General features: G+C 45.3%; 3 protein-coding genes across 7 annotated transcripts; 2 read left to right on the forward strand and 1 right to left on the reverse strand.

Annotated features, from left to right (window-relative positions):
- The first annotated feature begins 3,405 nt into the window (after positions 1 to 3,405).
- Positions 3,406 to 5,027, forward strand: lsm10 (LSM10, U7 small nuclear RNA associated). Of its 4 annotated transcripts, none has more exons than XM_048993475.1 (3): positions 3,406 to 3,503; positions 3,664 to 3,740; positions 3,963 to 5,027. In XM_048993475.1, the coding sequence occupies exon 3, from the start codon at positions 3,965 to 3,967 to the stop codon at positions 4,343 to 4,345; it is 381 nt and encodes a 126-aa protein (XP_048849432.1). In that variant the 5' UTR covers positions 3,406 to 3,503; positions 3,664 to 3,740; positions 3,963 to 3,964; the 3' UTR covers positions 4,346 to 5,027. The 4 variants fall into 4 exon arrangements, with proteins under 4 accessions (XP_048849432.1, XP_048849430.1, XP_048849431.1 ...); XM_048993473.1 differs by having other exon boundaries at positions 3,407 to 3,551; XM_048993474.1 differs by having other exon boundaries at positions 3,408 to 3,536.
- Positions 5,028 to 7,004: 1,977 nt separating this feature from the next.
- Positions 7,005 to 9,013, forward strand: smim13 (small integral membrane protein 13). Its single transcript, XM_048993476.1, has 2 exons — positions 7,005 to 7,529; positions 7,957 to 9,013. Exons 1-2 carry the CDS (start codon positions 7,454 to 7,456, stop codon positions 8,145 to 8,147), a joined length of 267 nt encoding a protein of 88 aa, XP_048849433.1. The 5' UTR covers positions 7,005 to 7,453; the 3' UTR covers positions 8,148 to 9,013.
- Positions 9,014 to 9,876: 863 nt separating this feature from the next.
- Positions 9,877 to 19,408, reverse strand: nedd9 (neural precursor cell expressed, developmentally down-regulated 9). 2 transcript variants are annotated; one of them, XM_048993471.1, is made up of 7 exons: positions 19,162 to 19,408; positions 14,918 to 15,247; positions 12,729 to 12,827; positions 12,478 to 12,582; positions 11,312 to 11,845; positions 10,955 to 11,044; positions 9,877 to 10,724 (listed from the first exon to the last, which is right to left on the reverse strand). In XM_048993471.1, exons 1-7 carry the CDS (start codon positions 19,171 to 19,173, stop codon positions 10,179 to 10,181), a joined length of 1,716 nt encoding a protein of 571 aa, XP_048849428.1. In that variant the 5' UTR covers positions 19,174 to 19,408; the 3' UTR covers positions 9,877 to 10,178. The 2 variants fall into 2 exon arrangements, with proteins under 2 accessions (XP_048849428.1, XP_048849426.1); XM_048993469.1 differs by having other exon boundaries at positions 11,312 to 11,848.
- Between the last annotated feature and the right edge of the window lie 3,724 nt (positions 19,409 to 23,132).

The following is a 23,132-nucleotide window of genomic DNA, read 5'->3' on the forward strand; positions in this document are numbered from 1 at the left end:
TCTTGTGTATGTGTGCATTCATTAAATGTAATTGCTTTCGTTTATGATATTTAGCATTTTATTGGTTAATTTAATTGTATTAATGGACCATTAAATACATAGTAACTCAGAAGAACCTCCTTATTCAGTAGCGCTCTCGTGTGGATTTTGTCCCAAATAGATTTGCTGCGCTCTTTCAGGTATGTGGCATGCAGTCCTTTCCTTGTATAATCCAAATAAGTGAACATTATTTGATAGGCTTCTTTATAGGACAGCAATGTCAATCCGTAACATGTCCAAGTGACATGAGGGCACCTCCCTCTGGCAAATCACATGCTGTTTTTTTTTTTTTTTAACTAATTGGGGGTTCAGTACTGACCTGTAACGTGAAACTTTCTTTTTTTTGTTTAATTCACCAATACGTCTGTTTCTGTTGTATGCTTGTTCAACGCCGATGGAGCAGACGAGGCAGACGTGTTGTAAACAGGCGTGACATTTGCCCACTTGTCCTTTTCAGGGTTTGGGGGATCGGGGGCTGCAAGCTATGAGCACAAGGCAGGAAATAAACCCAGACGGGCTGCCAACCCATCATAGGGTACACCCTCCTGTCACGCACACTCACACCTACGGACAAGATAGATCGACCTTTTCTTGTATTCATGTAGTCTTGAAATTGAATGTGTTCTCGGTAGCACGTTTTCACAAGCCACTAGGTAACATGGTGTCGTGCATTTACATTAAATGATTAGAGCTTGGTAATACATAACATCTATCCATTTTGTGTAAGTGGTTGTTGAGTATAGGGTCGCTGTGAGCCTGGAATTTATAAATAAAAGAATTTGTTAAATCGCCGTATTGCAGAGATTTAACAACAAAAAAACAACACATGATAAAATAAAGAATAGTCTCAGGATTTTTTTTCCAAAATATACTGTTCAAGTGGACACCATAGAACCAGACAATGCAGTCAAACCTTGGTTATATTTATAACTAAAAATAGGCCTACATTGTGAATTCAGCTGGATGACTTCTCTCGGCCACATTCATAGAGCACGTTGTCCTTCTATTTCCTCTGGTCTGTTTTTAAAGCTTCAATTTATCGTTTGATGACCTAACCTGTTCCCCTCCCAGCTAATGGGACCTTCCTAGGGTGGCAGTGTCCTTCAGGTGACCTTCGCTAAGCTGCGTTCTGATTGGTTCTTGTATATATCTCATGAATCCCCTATGTACACATTTATCCTGAAGTGCATCTCAATTAACCTCGAAGTTAAAATATCTTCTCTTGCAGAAACAGCTAATTATTGAAGCCACAATAAACCCATCTGTGAACTACTATCCGCCGTGTATTATCTTGACATCCTTATGATGTCGCTGAGAACGCTTCCTTTAATGTTTATCAGTCTCGATGGCGAAATGTATGTCTTGGACCAATGTCTGCGAGCTCAGGATATCCCAATCAAAAGAGCCAAGAAAGGTAATCCCTAACTGCCAACGCGCAACAATTTAGCAAAACATTCACTTCTGCTTAAATACACTTTGCTGTTAAGAATGTTTCAGTCATGGAAGCAAGATCTGATCTAATGTGCAAAAAAAATTATTCCTGCTATGGGGAATAAAACCAGACATAATACAGTACAAAGGAGCCCTTTACACGCCCTCCACTTCATTTGGCTGACATTCCCATCAACGCACTGAAATATTTAAGTTCACTGCTGCCTAAAGGTTCACCACTGACTACACTAGATCATGTAGCCCTTATAATTCACTACTATAATAGGCAGCCTGGCATTCTCTATTTTTAAAACGATCAGCTGCTTGGGCTGGTGAGAGAAGGGGTATTGTGAGACCCTCTGTATCTTGTTTTACAACAGAATAGAACTTCACTCAGGATTAATGATCGGAACATATTTCAGTATTTTAAGTAACTATACACTGAATGGTTCCACAGTACTTTCCGGTCCAGAAAGTAAAAGTCCAAGTCAGGTTTTTGTTTCAACCAGCAAGTGATGTACTCTGTTACTGCAGCTCTTCATACTGAACAGGTTGGTTGAAACCCTCCAGGGTTGAGGGTTTGTATCCTGGCTACATGATTCTGCATGTTTTTTTCATGTCTGTAACTTCACAACACAGGCACTGAATTGTAGCTTTAGCGTCCTGAGCTGCAAAGCCCTGAATACCTTAGTAGCCTAGTCTCTGGTCATACCATGTTTGGAATAGCTCCTGGGAACTGACATCCACCATAGCCATTCTCTTCTCATGCGACTCTTTGCTTCCATCCTCCACCAACCCACCTTGCCCAGCAGTCATTAATGATGTCTTAAGTGTGCTGTTCAACAAGGTCTTTATGGAGGAGCTGTTTAAGCAGCAGGAGCTGTATTCCAAATGCACCTTGAACATAGTGCTATAGAGGCTGGCTCACTTCTCCATCATGAGGCTAAACCCAGCCAGCATGGACAAGGTACTGTCAGGGGCGGAGCCAGACCTGTGGGTGGCCAGACTGGTCTGGGCAGGCTGATGGGGGACCCCCTGGTGGCCACTGGGCTCTAAGCAACCCAGCTTTTGCCTTGGGCAGGCCCTGACTGTATCTGATGTATCTATTGCACTTCTGGGTGCCGCAGGTGAGCACAGCCCCTAACCAGCTGGCCATGGAGGAGCTGAATGGTACATACACCTTGGACAGAACTGCAGTCCATAGCAGCTCACACTGTGGACCATTCACCATCTGTCTTTGGACCTCAGGAGGAAAGACATGCGATATAAGGATGACATGCTGACTCCACCCACACAAACACACCATCAGGTTCATAACCAGAAATAAATTTAGGCGCCTCTCTATAAATTTTACACACAAGGAGGAGTCATCCACTTCGATACATTTTGAAGACTGGGGGCTGAACAAATTTTCAAGGAGGGTTTAATCTCAGAATTTTATTCCTAGTTATCTGCATGATCGGTAGCAAAAACATATTTTATGGGGGGGTGGTGCAAACCTGTTTTTTAATACTACTGTGCCACCTGTTGTGGAATATTATATATCTGCATTTTGATGCATTAACTTCCTTGACCTGCTGCACAGATGGAACTTTATATGTATATTTATCAATTTGTAGTCTGTGGATGTAATATTTTAATTTTGTGGCATAACATTTTTTTATATAGATATTACATTTGTGTTGTCCTTTTACTGGATCAGTTCCTGCATTTCATTTTGCTAGTTCCTGAATGTGATCAGTAAATTAGATGGGGAGCGAAGCCCTCTCTTTCACCACTCACTGATGTAAAGATGTAAAAACTCTGAAAAGTCGGTATGGCTAGTATAATTTGATTCAACATTAATACAAAATTGTTTCTGAGCACTAGAGGGCGCGGTGAGGAATGTTATGGTTACTCTGATGACGTATAAAATTGGAGCCCGTTTTTGCGGTACGTCATTAATGTGCAAAAGAGTGGGAAGGCCGCTGCTTTGTGGAGATCATATCGTAAAAATTACTATCAAAATTATCGGGATTTTTATGAAAAGTTCTGTATGTAATAATTTTGTAATTTGCACCAGGAAAGTATGTTAGTATTGGGTAGCTATTTACTTAAAATACCTTCGGTCTTCTTCATTTTTAATTAATTGAAATGTAATGTTTTGTTTCTTCACGGTGACTTTAATTTACTTTTCACCCCGACTCTGTGCAGAACAGGCACGAATTCTTCGGGCGCCGCCATCGACAGAAAAGAACCTTTTTATGGTCAAGTCGTCAAACTAACAAATGGTGGGTTGCGATACGTTTATGTGACTAATAATAGAAGTTACTAAAATACTCAAAGTTATAAATGCGTTGTATAGGTTGTACGATTTGCAGTAAGACCCTTTGTAGTCGTTAAAATGGACACTGATGCTTTTAAAGAACACTGAAATAAAACACAAAAGGTACAGACGGTCTAAGAAGCAAGAATCGACTGAATGGTTTTATCTCTCACTGTATCTATCCCAGACATGATGGAGGTAACGCACTCCATCCGTGAGCGCACCATTGCTGAAAACAGTCTGGTCATACTTCTGCAAGGCCTACAGGGTCATGTGACTACAGTGGAACTGCGGGACGAGAGCTCAGCCCGCGGCCGTCTGGTCAACGTCGATGCCTTTATGAACGTGCGTCTGGAGGAGGTGGATTACTGTGACCGGCGCGGGCGACCTAGTAAGGTGGCAGAGCTGTTTATCACCGGCAGGAATGTCCGGTACGTACATATTCCCGACCACGTGGACATCATGGACACCATCCAGACCCAGCTGCAGAAGATCCACCGTGTTCGCAACTTTGGAAGCTCGCATAGGGGCAGGAAGGAATACTCGAAGAAAACAGCTAGCACTCTGTGATCCTCACTTTGGTTTGGGGGCCCCACATGTAATACTATGTGATACTATATAGTATAAATGTAATACTGTTTCAGTTAAACACACAGCTTCATATTGTTCACAGAGCAGATGGAATAGTGTTGGGGGTAAAAACTGAATTGGAAGAATCACAATCCAGGAGGAGTCTAGCTGTTGAACATTAAGTTCGCATAACTACTAGTAATGATCGCTTGATAGAGAAGTGGAAGGACAGTCTTCCCACTAAGATCCCTCATGTCCTGCCTGAATAGACTCCCTATTTGTGTTTAAGAATGTTTTGCAAAAATGTAACGTAAATACATTTGTTGTAACTATGAAAAGCTTTGGACCTTTTTGATGACAGGGTTATGTATTCTTTATTTTAGCCTATTGTGAACAGGGTTCATCTTCTGTTTATATGGCGTACACTGTAGACTTGCATTATACTTTTTTCTGTGGTACATTATCTAATAATCGAAACTCAAGATAATGTTTCATGGAAAATCTGATCAGGTGGGGCTGTGTGTCTGACACATTTGAATTGATAATGGATGTATTTACCTAGCCAGTCATGGAAAGTGCACAGACTACAAGTGTAAATGCTTTTTTTAATTATTATGTACTTAATTCCTCAGTTCAAGTATAAGTAAAGAAAGAATTACATTTTAACTGGCAAGAGAAGTAATCAGGTCCCCTGTTGCACTGTGTTTTTCAGCTTATGCTATTTTAATCTGTGAATATGGCGGACGTGAGTAAGGATGACCTTTGCTGAAGGCCAGCACCCTAAATAGCTTCGATTCTGAGCCAAGGGTGTATAGGTGACTGTGCTCATGCATGGATTAAGTTGCAGGTGGTAGTGGGCCCAGTATGTACCCCATATTTCTGCAGCGTCTCCCACAGGATGTGCTGGGTCATGCAGTCATACACCACCTCCATGTCCACAAAGCACACATGGACTATTGACATGACTGCAGATGCAGGTGTGTTGGCCCACTGTTCCAAATCCAGGCCTCATTTACCCTCAAACCATAAGGCTTCGCTGTACACAAAGTACTCACATTCTGCCTGTAAGAGGCCTGACTTAAATGTCATATATTAACTATACTGGTTTGTGTGCAATGACTTAGCTCTATAAATGGGTAAAATGGATTAATTGCATCTCCACCTGGGTCACATGTGTGTGGAGTTTGCATGTTCTCCCCTTGTCGTCGTGGGGTTTCCTCCGCGTACTCCGGTTTCCCTCCACAGACCAAAGACATGCTGAGGCTAATTGGAGTTGCTAAATTGCCCGTAGGTGTGCATGTGTGAGTGAATGGTGTGTGAGTGTGCTCTGCGATGGGCTGGTCCCCCATCCTGGGTTGTTCCCTGCCTCGTGCCCATTGCTTCCGGGATAGGCTCTGGACCCCCCGTGACCCAGTAGGATAAGCAGTTTGGAAAATGGACGGATGGATGGATGATTTGCATCACATTTATTAATGGCATCATGCGCATGTAGTGTTTCATCCCTGGGCCTCAGGGTCCAGCCTTTTGTTGGTTTATGTTCTTACAGAAGATTTTGATAAATTGCTGGTACCTTTATGAAAAGGGAATTATAATTTTTATCCATTTTTACAGCTGTATCTGGTGTAACCGACTTAAAAATTTGTGTTACAAATGTATTACAGCAAACCCCTTCTGTATCATTCATAAACACTAGTAGAATCACAAAGGAAGATCACAAGCAAAACACTGTGTAATTAAGAAAATATATCTTGAAGGTAAGTAGACAAGAAGTATGAAAATATACCTTTGGATAATTTATTGAAGTCTGGATAGTCATAGTATGAAAGAATGAGAGTTACATGTATATAGTGCTTTTCAAGACACCCAATGTACTTTACAGAAGCAATGGGGAGCCATTCGCTATCACCACTGTATAGCACCCGCCTGGATGATGCGACAGCAGCCATTCTGCACCAGTACGCTCAGCACACAGTAGCTAAGGTGGTGAAGGGGCAGGACTGAATTCACCAATTAGATATAGGGGATGATTAGGAGGCCTGATTTCATAGGGCCATGGTCGGCAATTTTAGCCGGGAAATTGGGGTACCATCGCCACTCTTTCAAAAGATGCCCAGGGATCTTTGATGACCCCGGAGAGTCACAGCCTCGGTTTTAGGTCTCATTCAAAAGGCAGCACTGTTTTTACGGCACAGTGTCCCCATCACTGCACTGGGATCCAAACAGCCCGAAAGGATGGGCACACCAATGCCTCTTCCAGCAGCAACCCTCCTTTCCTAGTTGGTCTCCCATTCAAGTACTTGCCACGTTCAAACCTACTTGGCTTCAAATGGATTATATAGTCTGAACTGCAGGTGATGTGGTTGCTGGCAGAAGTTTAAAAAATAACCTAATCGCTAAGATGAACTCCCGGGGAAGGAACGAAATACGTGAGAACGAAAAAACGATAAATCATGCCGTACATATAATGTGCATATTGTGCATGTATGCCGATCTTAAAAAAAAAAAAAACAGCTCACACTGTACGTCATTTACCAAACAAAAACCTATTTCGGTAATATTATGCAGCTGCCAGATTTAATAGCGGAGACTTATGGGAAAGGTGTTTCTTTTCACATTAGTCTCTTTGTTAATCTCCCGCATATAACTCCGATACCCAGAAGCCAACACGCTCCTAAGGCGCATGCTTAGTTCGAAGACGGTTGCCGAACTCGAGACGTATGTATGTAACAACAGGCAAGCCCACGATCAGGGCGTAAAATGTGTTTTTATGTTGCAGTAATGAGCTTAGACCAAAGTGATTTTAAGTTAGCCTCATAATGACATTTTTGCTTATTTTCCGTACCATGGACTGTGAACCCAGACAGCCGCCTACGGTTGTCTAGTGCACCAGCTGTGGACCTGAGTAATAGTCGTGCACTTGTTTTCTGGCCCGATTAGCTAAGGAGTTAGCTAGGTAAATGATCCTACAAACCTGACAAGTTAAAACCTCCTCTGCGTCGCCGGGTTAAGCCGTGGATCTGAGTACTGTCTTGTTAAATGGGCAGGCCGCTGCACAGGTAGGCAGTTCGGTAGCTAGTGCACGTTTGCTGGAAGGAAAGAAGCGACAAGATGTGGCAAAGTGTTGGTCTCACGCTGCTGGTTATCGTGGCCACCCTGGTGTGCGTGTTACTCTTCATGCTGTTCGGTGAGTAAGTAACGTTAAGCCGGATAAGCGCCTTACGGCCACCTGGATACGTAGTGTTGTGAATTCATGTTTTAATATATATATTTCCGTTTGCTGTTTGTGCTTGATTATGCTGTGTGAGTTAAACTGGAGTGATTTTGGTCTTGGAAGTATCCAATTTGTGGACACACGTTTCTGGCTACTTGTGATGTGAGTCATTGTTTGCACCATCTTGCACAAATAGAGTGTTGCAAAACTGTGAGAAATAACTTGGGTGTCTTTTAAGGGATCCGTCCTGCTTTACATCTATGGGCCTGATTATGCATCCATATTACAAGTTTTCTTAAACCACTGAAAAAAAGTGACATGACTGGGCTGAAAAATAAAGTGATCCGTTTTATTTCTGCAATGAATCCCATTCCCTGCTTGTTTCCCTTGTTTCTTGTAGGCTGGTATGTGGTTTGGCAGCTTTTCCTGTCCAAGTTCAAATTCCTGCGTGAGCTTGTGGGTGACGCTGGACCTTCCCTTGGTAGCTCCGAGCCACCCCAGCCAGAAGTTGAGCGACCTTCATCGGCCACACCTCGCCATCGGGCCAAAAGTACCCGTCAGAGAGTCGTCCCTCAGCAGGAGGCCAGCTAGACTGACCTTCCTCACTATAGACGAGCCTCATCCTCCTGACCCAAGTCTTACCCATAAGCTGACTCCACCCACTATTGTAACGGGCTGTCAGGTGACAGGAAACATTCTGCGCACTACTCAGTTTGGCCAGCCTCATGTTGGTATATCTCGCATTGTATTGCACTCTTTCATTGGCTCCATAGATTTTGCAGCCTGTGAGATGATTGGCTGTCACAGTACATATGTGTGTGCCTGTGGCTTAGCTTGATGCAAAGTGACAGAGAATTGTGGTCCTTTAGCAAATGTTCCGGCAGAGAAGAGAAGGCAGAATAAGGTACAAGAGAAACTGAAGTCAAAGGTTGTCACCTTTTTTTGTTTAATGATCTTTTTGTTGATTTCTCTGGTTGTTCAAAAGTGCAATGTAAGAAAATGTAATTTTCTGGTCACTGGCAATGTTCTGCAACAGTTGGCTGCCACTGAATTGGAGGGGTCTCGCCAGTGAGGCCCCCTGTGGTGTCCTGTTACCTGCCTGCATGGGTGTGGTCCTGAGGGCTTCCTTTGCCTTACGGTTGGCCCTTAGGGAGCATGGCTCTGTGTGGGTGGCTCATGTAGGTCTTCAATACATGGTGTCCGGTTAGAGCCTTGTAAACAGCTGTTTACATGTGGTTGGGTGCTTTATTTTATTTTCAGTGTAGTTTTAACTGGCCATCATAATAAATATTTCTTACAAATGGTATCATTTTCATTTACACAAACATGGTGGAGCCCTTAGTGTGCACTGACTTACTACAATTAATTTCTCATCCAATTCATATAATTACAAGTGCAATTATTTCATAAATGTTGATGACTTCAAAAACCCAATAAACAAAGCTATTGAAAAATAATTTTCATCCAAATGTCTTATATACCTAAAGCACATTACAAGCTGGGGATGTTTTTTAATGTCCTCTTCAGAACTACTGAAACATCCATTTGGATTAAACATTGAAATTTATGCTGTTCTCGCAGCTTCTTAGAAATCCTAAAAGTGACCACACACCCAGAAACAAGTGTCAGAATGCATATTTTGTAATGCAGATCCTCATGTTTTGCATTCACATGTGGTGCTGTATTAGTGACTTACCAGCTGGTGGCAGTGTTGTCATACTACACACACCAGCCAACACCGTGGTTAACCATGCCAGTGATCTTCATAAGGTCATTCAGCACTTCACCGTGTTAAGCCACATGACGGTGTGTCTTACATGCCAAGGTGCTGGCAATGTCAGTCCGGGCTGGTTTAAGCAGAGGTAAGCGAGTGCCATTGCTTGTGTGTGTGTGTGTGAGGCTGTGGCACTAACAAAGTCTGCAGCTGTGAGGACGGAGAGTTAGAAGCCTTCTGCAAAACTGAAAATGGAACTTCAGAACCCACTTGTGCCTGACAGGAAATAGCTGTGGTAAGCCAAGGAAATGACATCACCTTGTTGCTACTTTTAAGGCTCTTTTAATAGCACGTCTCTGCAGCAATAGCCTTGCTTCAGACGGGACCCGAGAGTGGCCCCTGCAGGACCATCTCCACAGGCAGGTGCAACTCACACTACCTGTCTTCCACATTTATATGATACACATGCTTCCATTGGGCCAGAAAGCACACAATTATAATCTATGATACTGGTTAAGCATCCAGCTGTTTATGCTGCTGTCCAGGCTTCAGTGCCCTAACCCGTTATATGTGCAACCCCATGCATCAAAATAAACACACTTAAGGTTAAATCAGTCCTTTACTCTTGTAATTACTAGTGGGAGAGCAATTATTTGCACTGGCCCACAACCCCGACCGGCATAAACAGTTACAAGATGGATGGACAGACAGATAGTTCTCATTAGAAACTGGACCTTATAAGGTGCTTAAAATTTGACTAAAACAGGAATATTGTACAAAAAGCTGCCTTAAAAAGAGAATTTACATCTATATAATGCTGATTACTAAAAAAGTCGTATTTACAAATCTGGGCCATTTACAAAAAGCATGTTGACATGTGAGATGCGGGAAAGACCAGGCGACGCGCTTCACGACTCAGCCATGCGGAGGAGCTGTGCTTGGAACTGCTGGGCGAGGTGTGACAGGACAGCGACGCGGTCCACCATTTCCTGAAGAGGCGCCGTGTTGGGGTAACGGAGGGCAGCCATCTTAGTGGCCCCCACCACCGCCTTCAGCATCTGGCAGAGTGCGTTGCTGCCATCCAGCGCGCGCTGAGCCACCTCCGGCGTGGCTGCCTGCCGTGACAGCGTGTCCCCGATGAAGACCAGCTTGTGCGCGCTGAGGATCACCAGCTTGCTATGCGCCACAAAGACCCGCGGAGGTTGACCCTCGCGCACGCAGGCAAAGAACGCGTCCACCGCGCTGAGGAGTGTGTCAAAGTGTGTCCCACACTGCTCTGAATAGAAGCGCAGGAGTTGCCGGTCCCGCCCACAGATTGGGGCCCCACCCACCATGGAGGCGGGGTCAGCCACAGAGTTGTGTGAAGCTGCCTGCTGGCCAGTATCATTCTCCGCTGGTTTGGTCACCTCCACTGGTTTGATCACCTCTTGCTCCAACTTCTTGAACTGCTTCAGCTGTGAGGACAAGAAAGTGGAACCTTCATCACACTGTGTTTTAAACTGCTAGACTGTGATCATTTGAGGCTTTAATATACAGGGTACGAAACCCCACCTATTGGCTGACTTTGGTATTGCGTGCCTGCAGATTGCCGCAGTTTCACTGGTGGCTCTACTGAAAGTCAAGCCATCGGTTTTGATACACAAGCACAGTGCATTGTGGGAGTTTAAATCCCAAGCAGGCCTACCTGCTCCTTCTCCAGCTGAAGCCTGCCCTGTTTCATGATGTTCTCCTTCTGCAGCAGTGCCTGTTGTTGCTGTTCAAACTCCTCTTTGCCCTGTCAGTGGAGAACGGTTAAACAAGGCTTATAGGGCTAACTGTCCTCAATGTGGATAATTAGCATTTAGCTACACCACTCTCATATCCTTTATAAGAATTCAACCCTACCGAGGTAGAATATATCCACAGCTCAGTACATTTCGTACTTACTAATACTTACTAATGCTTACTAATACTCATGGTCCCCTCTAGGGCCACACAAAAGCTTAGGGTATATAACGTGAATGGTAATAGTCAAAATGCCCAGTAATGGAATACTCCCCACCTGAAGGTGGACATAGTCATAATCTTCCATCCAGCTCTTCACACAGTGTTCTTGGGTAGCGCCAAGCCCATCCTTCTCCTGTTCCAGGGCCAAAGATACAGGGAATGGTCGGGTCGAGTCCAGGTCCAGATTGGGGGCATGGGCATGGTTCACAGTGTTGAGGCTATGACCCTCTTTGACCAACTGGTTGTCCACCCTGCCCTGTGGTGCACTGTGAGAGGGCCCTCTGCTGGACAGAGAAAGACACTGCAGGCCGTCTGTCACGTCCCACGAGTGAGAAGGTGGCGCCCCTCGCGGGATGTCGTATACGTCCTTTTGACTGCTGGCGAACTGCTGATGCATAGGGGGTATGTCATAGACGCTATTGCTGCTGCTCTTGGGGGTAAGATCAGGGTAGTTCGATGCAAAGGGTTGTGCTCCTGTAGGTGGTGGAACGTCATATATATCCTCATGCTTCTGCTTGTGCGGTTGGGGAAAGTCGTAACTGCCCTCTTGAGCGATGGGGTTGTTCTTGCATGGTGGTATAGAGTATACCTGCTGAGGAGAGATGCTGTTACGCACAAGCACAGCCACACTGTAACCCCCGTTACACAAGATCTAATGCCGGCATACAGTTTCCCCCCTGCCTTCCTTGACTCGTTTGCAGGCTACAGTTTGTGGCGTGATGGATTTCCACTCGGCACCGGATGGACTTTCTGTCCAAACATGCGAGTTAAGCCATAAACTCGTTCGGCGGGCATGGATGTCAAACCTATAATAAGGTTTCTGACGTGCACACTGTGCGCCATAAAGATGAAAACAGTAACAGCGGTTACAGCATGGCCTTGACAACCCCCCCCCCCCCTTCCTCCCCCGCCAAACCAAGACGATCTCCCTTACAGGGCCCTCTGGGAGATCTTACAGCTGGCCGACCTGAAACAGTCTTTCACACTAGCTCCCTTCTAAGTCACACTATTTACAGTGCTGTGCTCCCCGAGACACCTTTCCTCACAGCGAGGCAGTGCGACTGCAATGTTAACAGCGCCCCCCACATTCCTCTGGCTTTTCTCAAACTGGATGATGGTGACCAGGCGCATCTGGAGTCACCACTTCTTCACCAAAACCACTGGGGCGGAGGAGCGTCTGTGACATTCACCATGCTTGACGGTTGCCCTAGGATCACATACCCCTTGCATCGTCGGAGGAATGTCATACAATCCTTGTGGTTGAGGATCCCTGTGTTGTCCGGGGTAAGTGGGTCCTAGTTGCTTCCCTGGGGGCGTGTCATATACCTGTAAACACCAAGCACCGTTTCAGAGACGCCACAGAGCCTGCACTTTAACCCAGAATGTCACCCAATTCATTTCTATGCATACGAGATGCAGGTATGAAGATCCAGGAGCACCGCAGGGCTGATCTGCTCAGCTGAGACACTCACCCCCTGGGCTCGGACGGGCGGCACATCGTAGAAGTCCCTCTGCACTTGCGGAGATGGCTGGTAGGCGTAAGACTGGCCAATTCGCTGTGGCGTCACAACCTGCTCGCACCGCGGAAAAGAGGATAAGCAGAGCTTCAGCACACGTGGAGATGCTGAGACCTGGAACTGTGGGGACCCTTTGACGCGCCACCACTATACCGCGCTGCTATATTTTTTGTGAAATTTGTCTAAAAATTATATGTGAATCAGTTCCAGATCTTCACCCATACAATGCGTCTGCAAAGTCTGGAAAAAAAACTCAAAAAGTATTTGACGGATATCATGCTCACGAGTTCAAGTGTCAGTGGTGATGGCAGCAGTTGTAGGGAGACTGGTCCCAAAACCATATTTATTCCCCATCTAGGGCATACAATTGTCCTCCATGTATTACGCTGTCTCTTGGCACTTTCAGGGTTACAGAAAGTCGCAGTAGGTTAGGCTGGGTTTAAGTAACATGTGGTCATTGAAATGTTCACATCAAGTTCCCAGGTGCTACTCTTGTTCTCCTAAGGATGAATCAGGCAGCGTCATACAGACATGGCTGGTCCTAGCCATTGTAGGACTCATTCTCTGTAGCTTTAAAACCAGATCAGTCTGTGGTCAAAAACCCTTTAGGAAGGATAATATGGTGGCGCTATAAAGAGGTGATATTCACCCCTGTTCTTGTATTTTTCTCTCATGTGGCTTGAACCAGACTCCAACGTCTTAATAGCCAGATAAATAAATCTAAGCAGCCCTTTGTAACCTTCTGCCTGAGGACATCATCTCACAGTCAACACTGAAGCTAAGAGCTCATGACAAACTTCTGCCACCAAATATCTTCGGTTACCCTGGGATGATTCATTGAGCCAATGTGATGTGTGAGAGCCAACAAGAATAGTGAGGTCACCAGGGGCACTACTGTGCCTCTGTGCAAGATAATTCACCATCGTTGCCACTGTCAACATCATCATCATTAACGTCACCCGAAAGGTAGAAGTTCACTGAAACAAATAAGGTTGTAGATCAGGGCGGCAATGGGGGAAATTATGGGCCAGTGGAAGGAGGTGGAAACGAGGCGGCAGTGAATTTCCATAAACAGTTTCTAGTGTCTTCATGCTTTGTGGCTGATTAGTTACATAGACATGATCTTCCATCTCCAGCTTAGTAATACAAATCTAGCAGGAGTGTTACATTACCGGTGTGGCTGTTCCGCTTTGAGACAGCCCACGGCTTTGCAGGTTAGCTGCAAGTCACTGGAGTCAAGATTAAAGAACTTACTGTGCAATGTGAACAGGTTCAGCTCCGCAATCACAACGTTGCAAAACTGAATGCAAGAATAGTTTCTTGATTGTTCTTGAGGAAACCGAAGTTAATCATAAACCCAAGGACTCTGACTTAGGGACAACACCCACTGTACTTGCAAAAAAAAAAATGCAGACAAGCGTTTCCTCTGTGGTCTTTGATGTGTTTGAATATCTTCAACACGGCCCTAAAGTTTAGATCTTACTAGAAGATCTCCGATATCAGAGAACCATTACTCAAAGACCCCCAAGGTCCCCGCGGTCCTGCCCATCTCTTCTCACTGACACCTTCATAGTCCAAACATGTGCTCCAGGGTTGTAGGATCCTGTGGTCATGTTCATACCTGAGCCCAAATGCCAAGAAACCCGGCTTAAACTGGGCCACAGGGAAAGTGGGCCTGAGGTCTGAATCGTGGACCGGAGAGGAGGTTCTGAGAACCGTTCCCAGGGGACCACGAGACCTGTATGCAATGGATGAATAACGTCACGCTGCTGAATAGCGAAGCCTTTATAGCTGAGCATCGGCAAACTGAGAATCCCTCAGTATGCCGCTAAAGTCAACAGCCAATTACCATGGTTACGGAGGGGCGGCGACATCACTGTGTCAAAGCTGACAGCCATGATGCCCTGTGTGTGCCTCTCGTCCCTGTGCTAGTGCCAGTAAACTCTAGCTGACTGTGTCGTGCTGCTCCTTGGTTCTCTTTGCCTACTATCATTATCAGATCAGGACAGATAATTTAATCACTTTGAGCCTAATGGTGTATCCACGAGTCCCACTACAGGTAAACCCCAAAACTTAAACAACTGCCTGAAAATCTGGGACCTGCACACACAAACTCTCAATGGCAGCCCATTTGCGCTTCTTACCTTCCCAGGTAATCCCTCGACAGCCCGTCCGCCACTCTGGGGTACCTGGTATACATCCTGCCCCAGGGGTACCTGGTACAGCCCCTCCTGCCTCCCCGGGCCTTTCGGCTGGCTGGCGGGGTCCGAATGCGCCATCCCCAGTGTGGGTCCCACGAGCAGCTTGAGCCGGTTGCCGGGCGCGATGCCCTGCCGGCCGTGGAGAGAGCACAACCACCAGCCCTCCACGCCGCCTGTGTTCTGCTCCAGGACTGTGAGGATGTCACCCTTGCGGAAGGCCAGCTCCTCTGGGGACTCGGGGACATTGTCGTAAAGGGCTCTGGCCATGAGGCCCTGAGGAGGAGCAAGACAGAAGCATGTTATCAGAGATGAATGTCCACATGCAGTCTATGCCTAACAGGGCCCAATCGCAAGGCTGCTCTGACGCCCTCAGCTAACGGAAAGACAGGATTTATGATGGCTTTGGGTACATCAACCCCTTCAGAGGAGACACCGTTATCTCCGTGTTCTTCCTAGGGTTGAAAACACGGGTGGGTGGGGAGGGGACTTCTGGAAACTTTCCAGAAACTTTCCATTCCAATGGAAGTTCAGCTGGGGCATTTTGGAGATATTCCAAATTGGAAAGTTTCCATGGGAATTAACAGGAATATATGGGAATTAACAGGAAAATTTCCAGATGTTTGCAACCCTAGTCCTTGCCCATATATCAAAGCCTCTTTTCTATTCATTTCAATGCATGCTTCCCCTTGCACTACCAACATACTCATCCATGGCCTGAGCGAAGAGACGCTCTCTCTTACACCTCACAGTCACACGGCAAGGCCCAAATAACGCCAAAGTGTCAACATGCTAGCAAACACACGCCTCAGTGAGGTGCTATGTGCCACGAAGCAAACGACATTCGCCGCCAGCGGTAGCACACGTGACCGTCTCCAGCAATCAGGTCGCGCTGCCTGATTAGACAGCAAAACGCCGGCTGACATTTTATCTTCTGCGGATACAAATGTAAACACTGCACCTCCCACTTTATTAGGCAGCTTACGCCAAGCACCACGGGGCTCTTTGGTGGACCAGTGCTCTGTTTGTTCATATTTAAAGTGGACTGTATACACACCAAAGTAATGCTGTAGACTGTAGCTATGTCCGGGGGATTCGGTATAGAGCCACACAAGAGGCATCTGCATTTCTATTCGGGGCACAGTCAGCAGCCTGTCAAAACCAGAATCCTTCACAACACTAGACGTTACTGCGGCAGCATCCGTTTCCTGGGCAACTTTTAAACCTAGTTTCCTCAGAATTTGTTTCTCAAACTGATAACGGCATATAAGAAAGATGAAGCTATAGAGGTTCCGGACACTTTGTTGAGACCTCATCATCCTGCGATGAATCTGTGTGACTGACCAAACAAAGCACACAAAGACAGCCAGCACAAAGAGGGCTGAGCAGAGTGTATAATAAAAAAAAGCCCTGAATCTATGACCATATATGCCCGCCTACACACTTAGGGGCAGACGCACCTAGAGGCGAGTCATTGTGATGACTGACTCAATGCGAGCTGAGGGCGATTTCACAGAAAATGTATGTCTCATTCTGCTCAACAGTCTCTGTGCCCAAACACCCTAAAGCCACTGTAAGGCTTCCTGGAAGCAAGCCTCAGGCATCTCTCCTCCCCCGCCGCCCCCCGCGTGGCTCTCACATACTAAGCAGGGCCTGTCTCTCCTCGGTCCGTAAGCGCACATTACACTCAGGTGCTTATTTCCTGTCCCCCCCCCCCACAGTCTCCCGCTGTCCTGGTTGGCAGTCATGACTCAGCAACTCTCTGCAAAAAGGGCATATTTTCCCTCCACTGAAGCACGAGCAGGAGCGGAACCGTTTCTTACAAAAAGCCATGTGAAAGAAATCTTAAGCGACCGAATCACAACCTCTGCTTGATAAGCCAGACCCAGAAATGCTTTTCGGTAGGTTAAAAATGACCCAGCTTCTCCCAGACTTTCCAGTATACTGGTCCCAGTGAGGAGACAAATATATATATACGGGCAGATTTACTGGTCCCATTAGGAAAACGGTCCACACATGATGGCACACATAAAAATAACTAACTGGTGCTTTAGGCAGCTCCCTGGTTGTAATATGCTAATGGTATAAAGTGGGAATTGAACCCCACAGAGGGGTAGGGAAAGTGAAGCCAATCACGTCTACTCATCATCATAAGAAACCTGACTTGCAGCAGGAGGATGGTGGGATTAACTGTGCTGCAAGAGGAGACGTGTGTCATGTAGCAACAGGGTCTGAAGGGAGACTTGCTGAGGAGGCTGTGCTTAGCTCAGCCACTGCCAGAGCCAGCAAGCACAATCAAGCAGCAAGAGTCTTAAGCAGAATGATCTTCATGATGCAGTGTGGTCTTCACCATGCAGTGCAATGTTCATGATGCAGTGTGGCCTTCACCATGCACTGCCACGTTCATGATGCAGTGTGGCCTTCACCATGCAGTGCCACATTCATGATACAGTGTGGTCTTCAGACAGCACAAACTTCACGATAGATTGCAACTTTTGCCATGCAGTGCCATGTTCACTGTGCAGTGTGACCTTCAGACAAAGGGAACTTTATGATACACTGTAAACTTCACCATGCAGTGCCATGTTAATCATACAGTGTGACCTTCAGAAAAACTGATCCTTAAATAATGAAGGCTGCACGATAGAAGACAAGTAGTTTGTAATTTTCAACCTACACAGTGTAAATCAATGGTGTGCAGGCAAGTACAAAGTTTTATCAGAAAGTACAAGTACTTCTTTCACAAATGGTCATTTAGGGAAATCGGCCATCTGTGCCATTACACAGTGCTATGACATGAATGCCTAACAATTGCTGGTTTCACCTAGTAAGAAAACAGTGGCACATACAGCCACAAATAGTCAGAAAAAGACAGCCAGTCACACATAGCTCTATTCTCTGCCGAGTGTTACATTCCTCTTATGCCAAGCAGACCCTCGACTATCCATTTTTGTATCCCAATAGATTGCAGATGTACACAATTTAATCGAAGAAAAGTACGCCCTCTTAAAAATGTAAATAATTAGCCGCGAGTCAGAAATAATTTACAAATTTCTGGAAGATTATTATGGTGAAGCTGTCCTTTAACCCCAAAATCATGGGTTACAGATTTACCTATAATGAACATTCCATGAACTTTTAGAACAAAGGCATTAAAAAGCCTCATAATCTAGCATGTCTGGCTGACACCGGGTCCCGAGCACAGGCCCGGCTCCTGCTACGCAGCGATCTTTTGAGGATGATTTAAAAGCCCCAGAGCGACCCATTCACACGCAGGGTGCAACCCCAGCCCAGAGAGGTTAAGACACCCCAGGATTTGATGCCAGCTGCCCCGAATTCTTCAGATAGCGCACGGACAGACAAAGGCATTCCGTCTCCTGCCATAGTAGGACGGCAATCGCAATATAATTTTATGCATCAGTATAATAATGACGACGCAACTTATTACTGGTTTCCCTCGAGGCCACTAACATTGCCCTTACTGAGAGACTATTTCATTGCACAGTACGATTAATGAACAAAACACAGACGTTTTAGATCATCGGTGTATCCATTACTGCTTAATGCAGGCAGTCGATTTTGCGAATGTGTAACTATGCCATCAAGTGCGAAAAAGCGCTGTTTGTTGCTAAGTGCTTATTCATTAAAGATTAATGAAGCTGAGTGTCACGATGCACGACGACTGCACTGTTTCCCCCATACTAAATCTTTGTCGCTCATTAACAAATTCAATCAATTCACATTGCCGTGCGACATGACAAAAATCTGTTTCCATTTTCGTGCATATGGTCTGATTAATGAGCTTTCGCAGTGATCAACAAACCGGACCCAGAAGGACCGTTTAACGGGTTGTTTACACAAGTTAGAGCATCCTTCCAAGCAGGCATTGCTGGCAGGTCAAGTTTCGACTTCCACCCGTTAGTAATCGACAGTAACCCTTCCCAACTAAAACGAGTTACCTATTGTTAAGGTTAATCCGCATCACTTTCTGCGATCGGCACGTCACACACACGAGACACTTAACCTGTTTCTTCACCACCATAGTGACCTCGTTTACACTGGAACACCAGAAAGCAGCAGTTACTACGGTGCACAGTCTTAACGCGTAGAGCACAAAGCCCCATTAAAGCTTGGACGCCACATCGCGCATAAAAAACGATTAATAGCCAGAACTCCACAGGGGCACTTACTTCATACTTCATTTTCAGCGCCTGCGTTTGATGTTGTCAGCGAGTCTAAAACCGATATCCGCTCGTTTCTGAGAAAGCATCTGAAGGTGACGTGATGTGTCACTAAAAACTGAGCTGGAAAGTTCAGCCCCTTATCATGCCGTGCGTGGAGACGCTTCCTCCAGCAAAAGCGCTCCCAAAGTCACGATCCCAGAACGCTGGACTAATCCTTGTTCTAGCAGTGAAGGAATGCGTACTCTTCGGGTCATTTACATGTCCCTTTCGCGATTGGTCGGAGCACGTCTATATCCCGCCCCCCGCCCGTGACGTCACCACGCTGACGGACAAAGTTTTCTTTTTATCAACCGTGTCATGTCTAAAGTAAAAATGTTAATTATAGAGTTGAACGTTAAAAAAAGAGACTGTTTTACTCCGCCATGTGCTTTATGCACGATTTATTGGATGCTCTATACTCGTGTTTATATTTGGCAAAACATTCTCTTTCCGAAGTACCTTAAAACTCCTGGGGCTTATCTGTGTTTATTTATTGTGGAGTATTTCAATTTGAAATACCTTAGTTTAAAATAAAGGGAAATTAAAAAAAGGGAATATGTCGTAAATATAATTATTGTGCTAACTTTGTCACACGTCGATGATTTTCTATTCCGTTTTCTATTCATCCCACTCCCAAAACCACCAGAATCAGAATTATTCTTGTGGTCAGTGGGTCGAGGTCCCGGATCTGCTTTAGGCTCACTTGGGACTGAGGGTTAGATTGAGTAAGCAGGATGTGAATGGAGGTCTTGACGCAACCATTTTATTGCGGAAATGCGTTGCAGGCATACACACGTGTGTATATGTGTATGTGTGCTTGTGTGTGTGTGTGGGTGTGTGGGTGTATGTATATGTGTGTGGGTGGGTGGGTGGACCCACAGGCAAGTGTGCAGGAGGCCCCTCATTAATAAAACATATCCGCTGACGCAATGTACCCTCTGAGGCAACATTCCTGCACAACATGATGTACTTCTGCAAACTGTGAGGCCCTGCCCCACCTCCAGCAAATTATCTGATGTTGTAGTTAAGTTCATCACATTTACAGCATAACTGCTTCCTTGATGAGGGTTAGCACAGCAACACATGGCACTGTGAGTGGCCCTCCAATATAACAGAGAAAACAGCCATACAGATTTTGTACCTGAACTACTCTAATAAGTATGATCACGGAGATAAGAACGATATGAATTATTACTGGTAAACAGATTAGGAACCAAACACTGTAAGAGATCCCAGAGTAGGAACTGTGCCAACTGCACTGTTGTTTCTATCAGTTGCCTCTGAAAGTGGTTGGCATGGCGATGAGGGCGAATGTGGGCACGCCCAGGGTCTGCTAGCTGTGTACACTCCAGTGCCCTGCTGTGTCTCTTCCTCTGCCCCACCCAGGCAAGAGCTTCTGATTTTCTGAATTTCGAGAGCTGGCAGTTATAGTTTTAACACTGGGTTTGTTTTTAAATTGACAGCTTACAGATGGCCCAGATATAGCCCAGTCATTTCCTTTCGCTGGTTTTAAACTCCTTTAGTTAACGCTGATGAGAACAAGACAGAAACTAAAGATGTAATCAGACATTGCACTCCATGACTTTTACGTGCCTTAATGTTCTTTCCTTTGCTAACATAATTTTTGAGAGCGTTACTGCTTTGCTCTCTTTTAAATAACGAGTAGCAGAGCATGGGGCTGTTGTCTTGACTGGTGAGGCAGCAATTTGAAAGTATACTGTTCACAGTCTGCGGCAGACTGGCCACACTCCCCACAGGGCCTGTGCTAATGAGAAAAACACAGGCCGCTTTAGCCTTGTTCTGACAAGAAAAAAAATTAAAGTGTCCTAGTTTATGAGGGAAATAACAACAACAGGAACGACTATTCTCCTTCTAGCTGGGCGACTGGGCACTAGACTTAACAAGTGCTGATTCTCTACGAACAGCAAAAAATCCAAAATGTTCCTGCTGTGCTAAGGAGCAGAGGACAGGCCGGGCCTTTATTGACGGGCAAGGCTGAGTCTGCACTTATCACCATGGCATGAGACCAAGCAATTCGGCCCAATGATAAAATAAAGGTACTTAATGCCAGCTGTGTGTCAAGAATGCTGGCAGGAGAAACAAGAAAAAAACCATTAGCCAACAAATTATCGCCAGCATATTGCTACTTTATTTATGTATGTATGTGTGTATAGTTGTGGAACAAGTACAATGATGGTTTATAAACAGAAAAATTAGTACTTAAATGAATGAGTTTTGCATGTTCTGTGTTTAAGTGTTTTTTGCGTTGCTGTTCAGTAATTCCATGTTTATACCATAGGTTACACGATAGTTAATTAGCGGGAGAACATTTTAAACTGAATTTGAGAAAGCACGTCTTTACACAGCATGTAGTTAGAGTATGGAATAGTCTTCCTGCTAGCGTAGCGCAAGCTAAAACCCTGAGTTTCTTTAAATCAGAGCTGGATAAGATTTTAACAACTCTGAGCTACTAGTTAAGTTCTCCCCAAACAAGCTCGATGGTCCGAATGGCCTCCTCTCGTATGTAAATTTCTTCCGCTGTTATGTACTCTGACTGTTAACAGTCTCCATGAGGCTTAACTGTCAGGAAGAAAGCAGAAAAAGTGAAGAGAAGCTGAGGTCTCACATCATCTTCTGAGCCAAGTTCTGCATAAAGACTTGAGGAAACCAGACAATGTGGAGTGGGGTGGGGGGGGGGGGGGGAGAGGTAAGGTCAAACGTTCCACTTCTCGATGTTTCACAGTAACATTCTTGGTCCTACAGCACTCTCTGTTAGGCCACCATGAGGCAGCTCACCTTGAAGTTCCGTTTCACTTCTTTTTTGTAATGGAAGGTAACGACCGTGGAAGAAAGGTCACATGGTCATTAAAATCACCCCAGAATATTTGTCGTCAGGCTGGTGTGACTGGAAGGACTTGGATGAAGTCAGAATAGACCTCAAAGGAGCTTGAAGGAGGTAGCAGATTGAATTTTTATGCCATTTCACCAGCACTAGCCAAGTGAGTATGAGTGGCTCTGTCATGTTAACATTGTGTGAAACCAGTCATATGAATGTTGCATGCAAAAACTTCATTTGGGTTTTTGAAGCTTTTTGGCACATTGGCTTAGTTGTCAAGTCAAGTGGTCAAGTGGGCCTCTATTATCAGACCATCTATATACAATCCACAGCCTACCGAGGCACGGAGTAACATTCCCCAGCATATATACATGAAGTACAGAGACTGTAAACAAGACAAGTGCAACACATAAGGGAGGGGAGAAAAGGAGAATAATAGCTAATAAATAAAAATAAATTATATACATACACTGACACAAAGGGGAACTAAGGGTACCCACACAATGTCACAAATATGGTGGCAACTGCAGAAATAATAAATACAACAGATGTAACAATACGACAGATTTGGCACAGATGTAGGAAAGGTACAGTGTTGGACGGTTTATAAGTCGGTTTATAATGGAGTTCAGAGTTCTAAGAGCTTTAAGGGAGAAGCTGTTGCAGAACCTGGCAGAAGAGCTTGGACGCTCCTGTACCATCCGCCAGGTTGAGGGGAGGACAGAGAGGGAGTGTGAAGGATGGGAGGGGTCCTCCGCAGTGCTGGAGGCCTTGCGGATGCAGTGCTCAAGATGTCCTCAATGGAGGGCAGAGGGGACCTGGTCATTTTTCCAGCTGTGTTCAGTATTCGTTGTTGGGTCTTGAGATCAGAGACGTTGCAGTTCCCAATTTATTAATTTTATTAATAAATTGGATTTAACAGATGTAAAAATGCATTCTGAGTTTATACCAAATCGCATCCAGTATGCCAGGGGTGGCCAATCTTATCCGCAAAGGTGGCGAATTTGTGAAAAAGTACTACAAATATTGTACGAAGAGGTCTAGACTGAAACAATTTGTTTGCACTGAGTAGCCAAACATCCTCGAGAGTCACGTTCTATGT

This window comes from Brienomyrus brachyistius, chromosome 23, assembly GCF_023856365.1.
Source record: "Brienomyrus brachyistius isolate T26 chromosome 23, BBRACH_0.4, whole genome shotgun sequence".
Taxonomy (NCBI): Eukaryota; Metazoa; Chordata; class Actinopteri; order Osteoglossiformes; family Mormyridae; genus Brienomyrus; species Brienomyrus brachyistius.

Coding starts and splice junctions, on each gene's coding strand:
- lsm10 (XM_048993472.1), top strand. CDS start 3,492: ATGAAAAGTTCTGTATGTAATAATTTTGTAATTTGCAC. Junction 3,530..3,660: donor AATAATTTTGTAATTTGCAC/CAGGAAAGTATG, acceptor CCCGACTCTGTG/CAGAACAGGCACGAATTCTT. Junction 3,741..3,962: donor AGTCGTCAAACTAACAAATG/GTGGGTTGCGAT, acceptor TATCTATCCCAG/ACATGATGGAGGTAACGCAC.
- smim13 (XM_048993476.1), top strand. CDS start 7,454: ATGTGGCAAAGTGTTGGTCTCACGCTGCTGGTTATCGTGGCCACCCTG. Junction 7,530..7,956: donor GTTACTCTTCATGCTGTTCG/GTGAGTAAGTAA, acceptor TGTTTCTTGTAG/GCTGGTATGTGGTTTGGCAG.
- nedd9 (XM_048993469.1), bottom strand. Junction 12,583..12,728: donor CGCCCGTCCGAGCCCAGGGG/GTGAGTGTCTCA, acceptor TGGTGTTTACAG/GTATATGACACGCCCCCAGG. Junction 10,725..10,954: donor TTCAGCTGGAGAAGGAGCAG/GTAGGCCTGCTT, acceptor TTGTCCTCACAG/CTGAAGCAGTTCAAGAAGTT.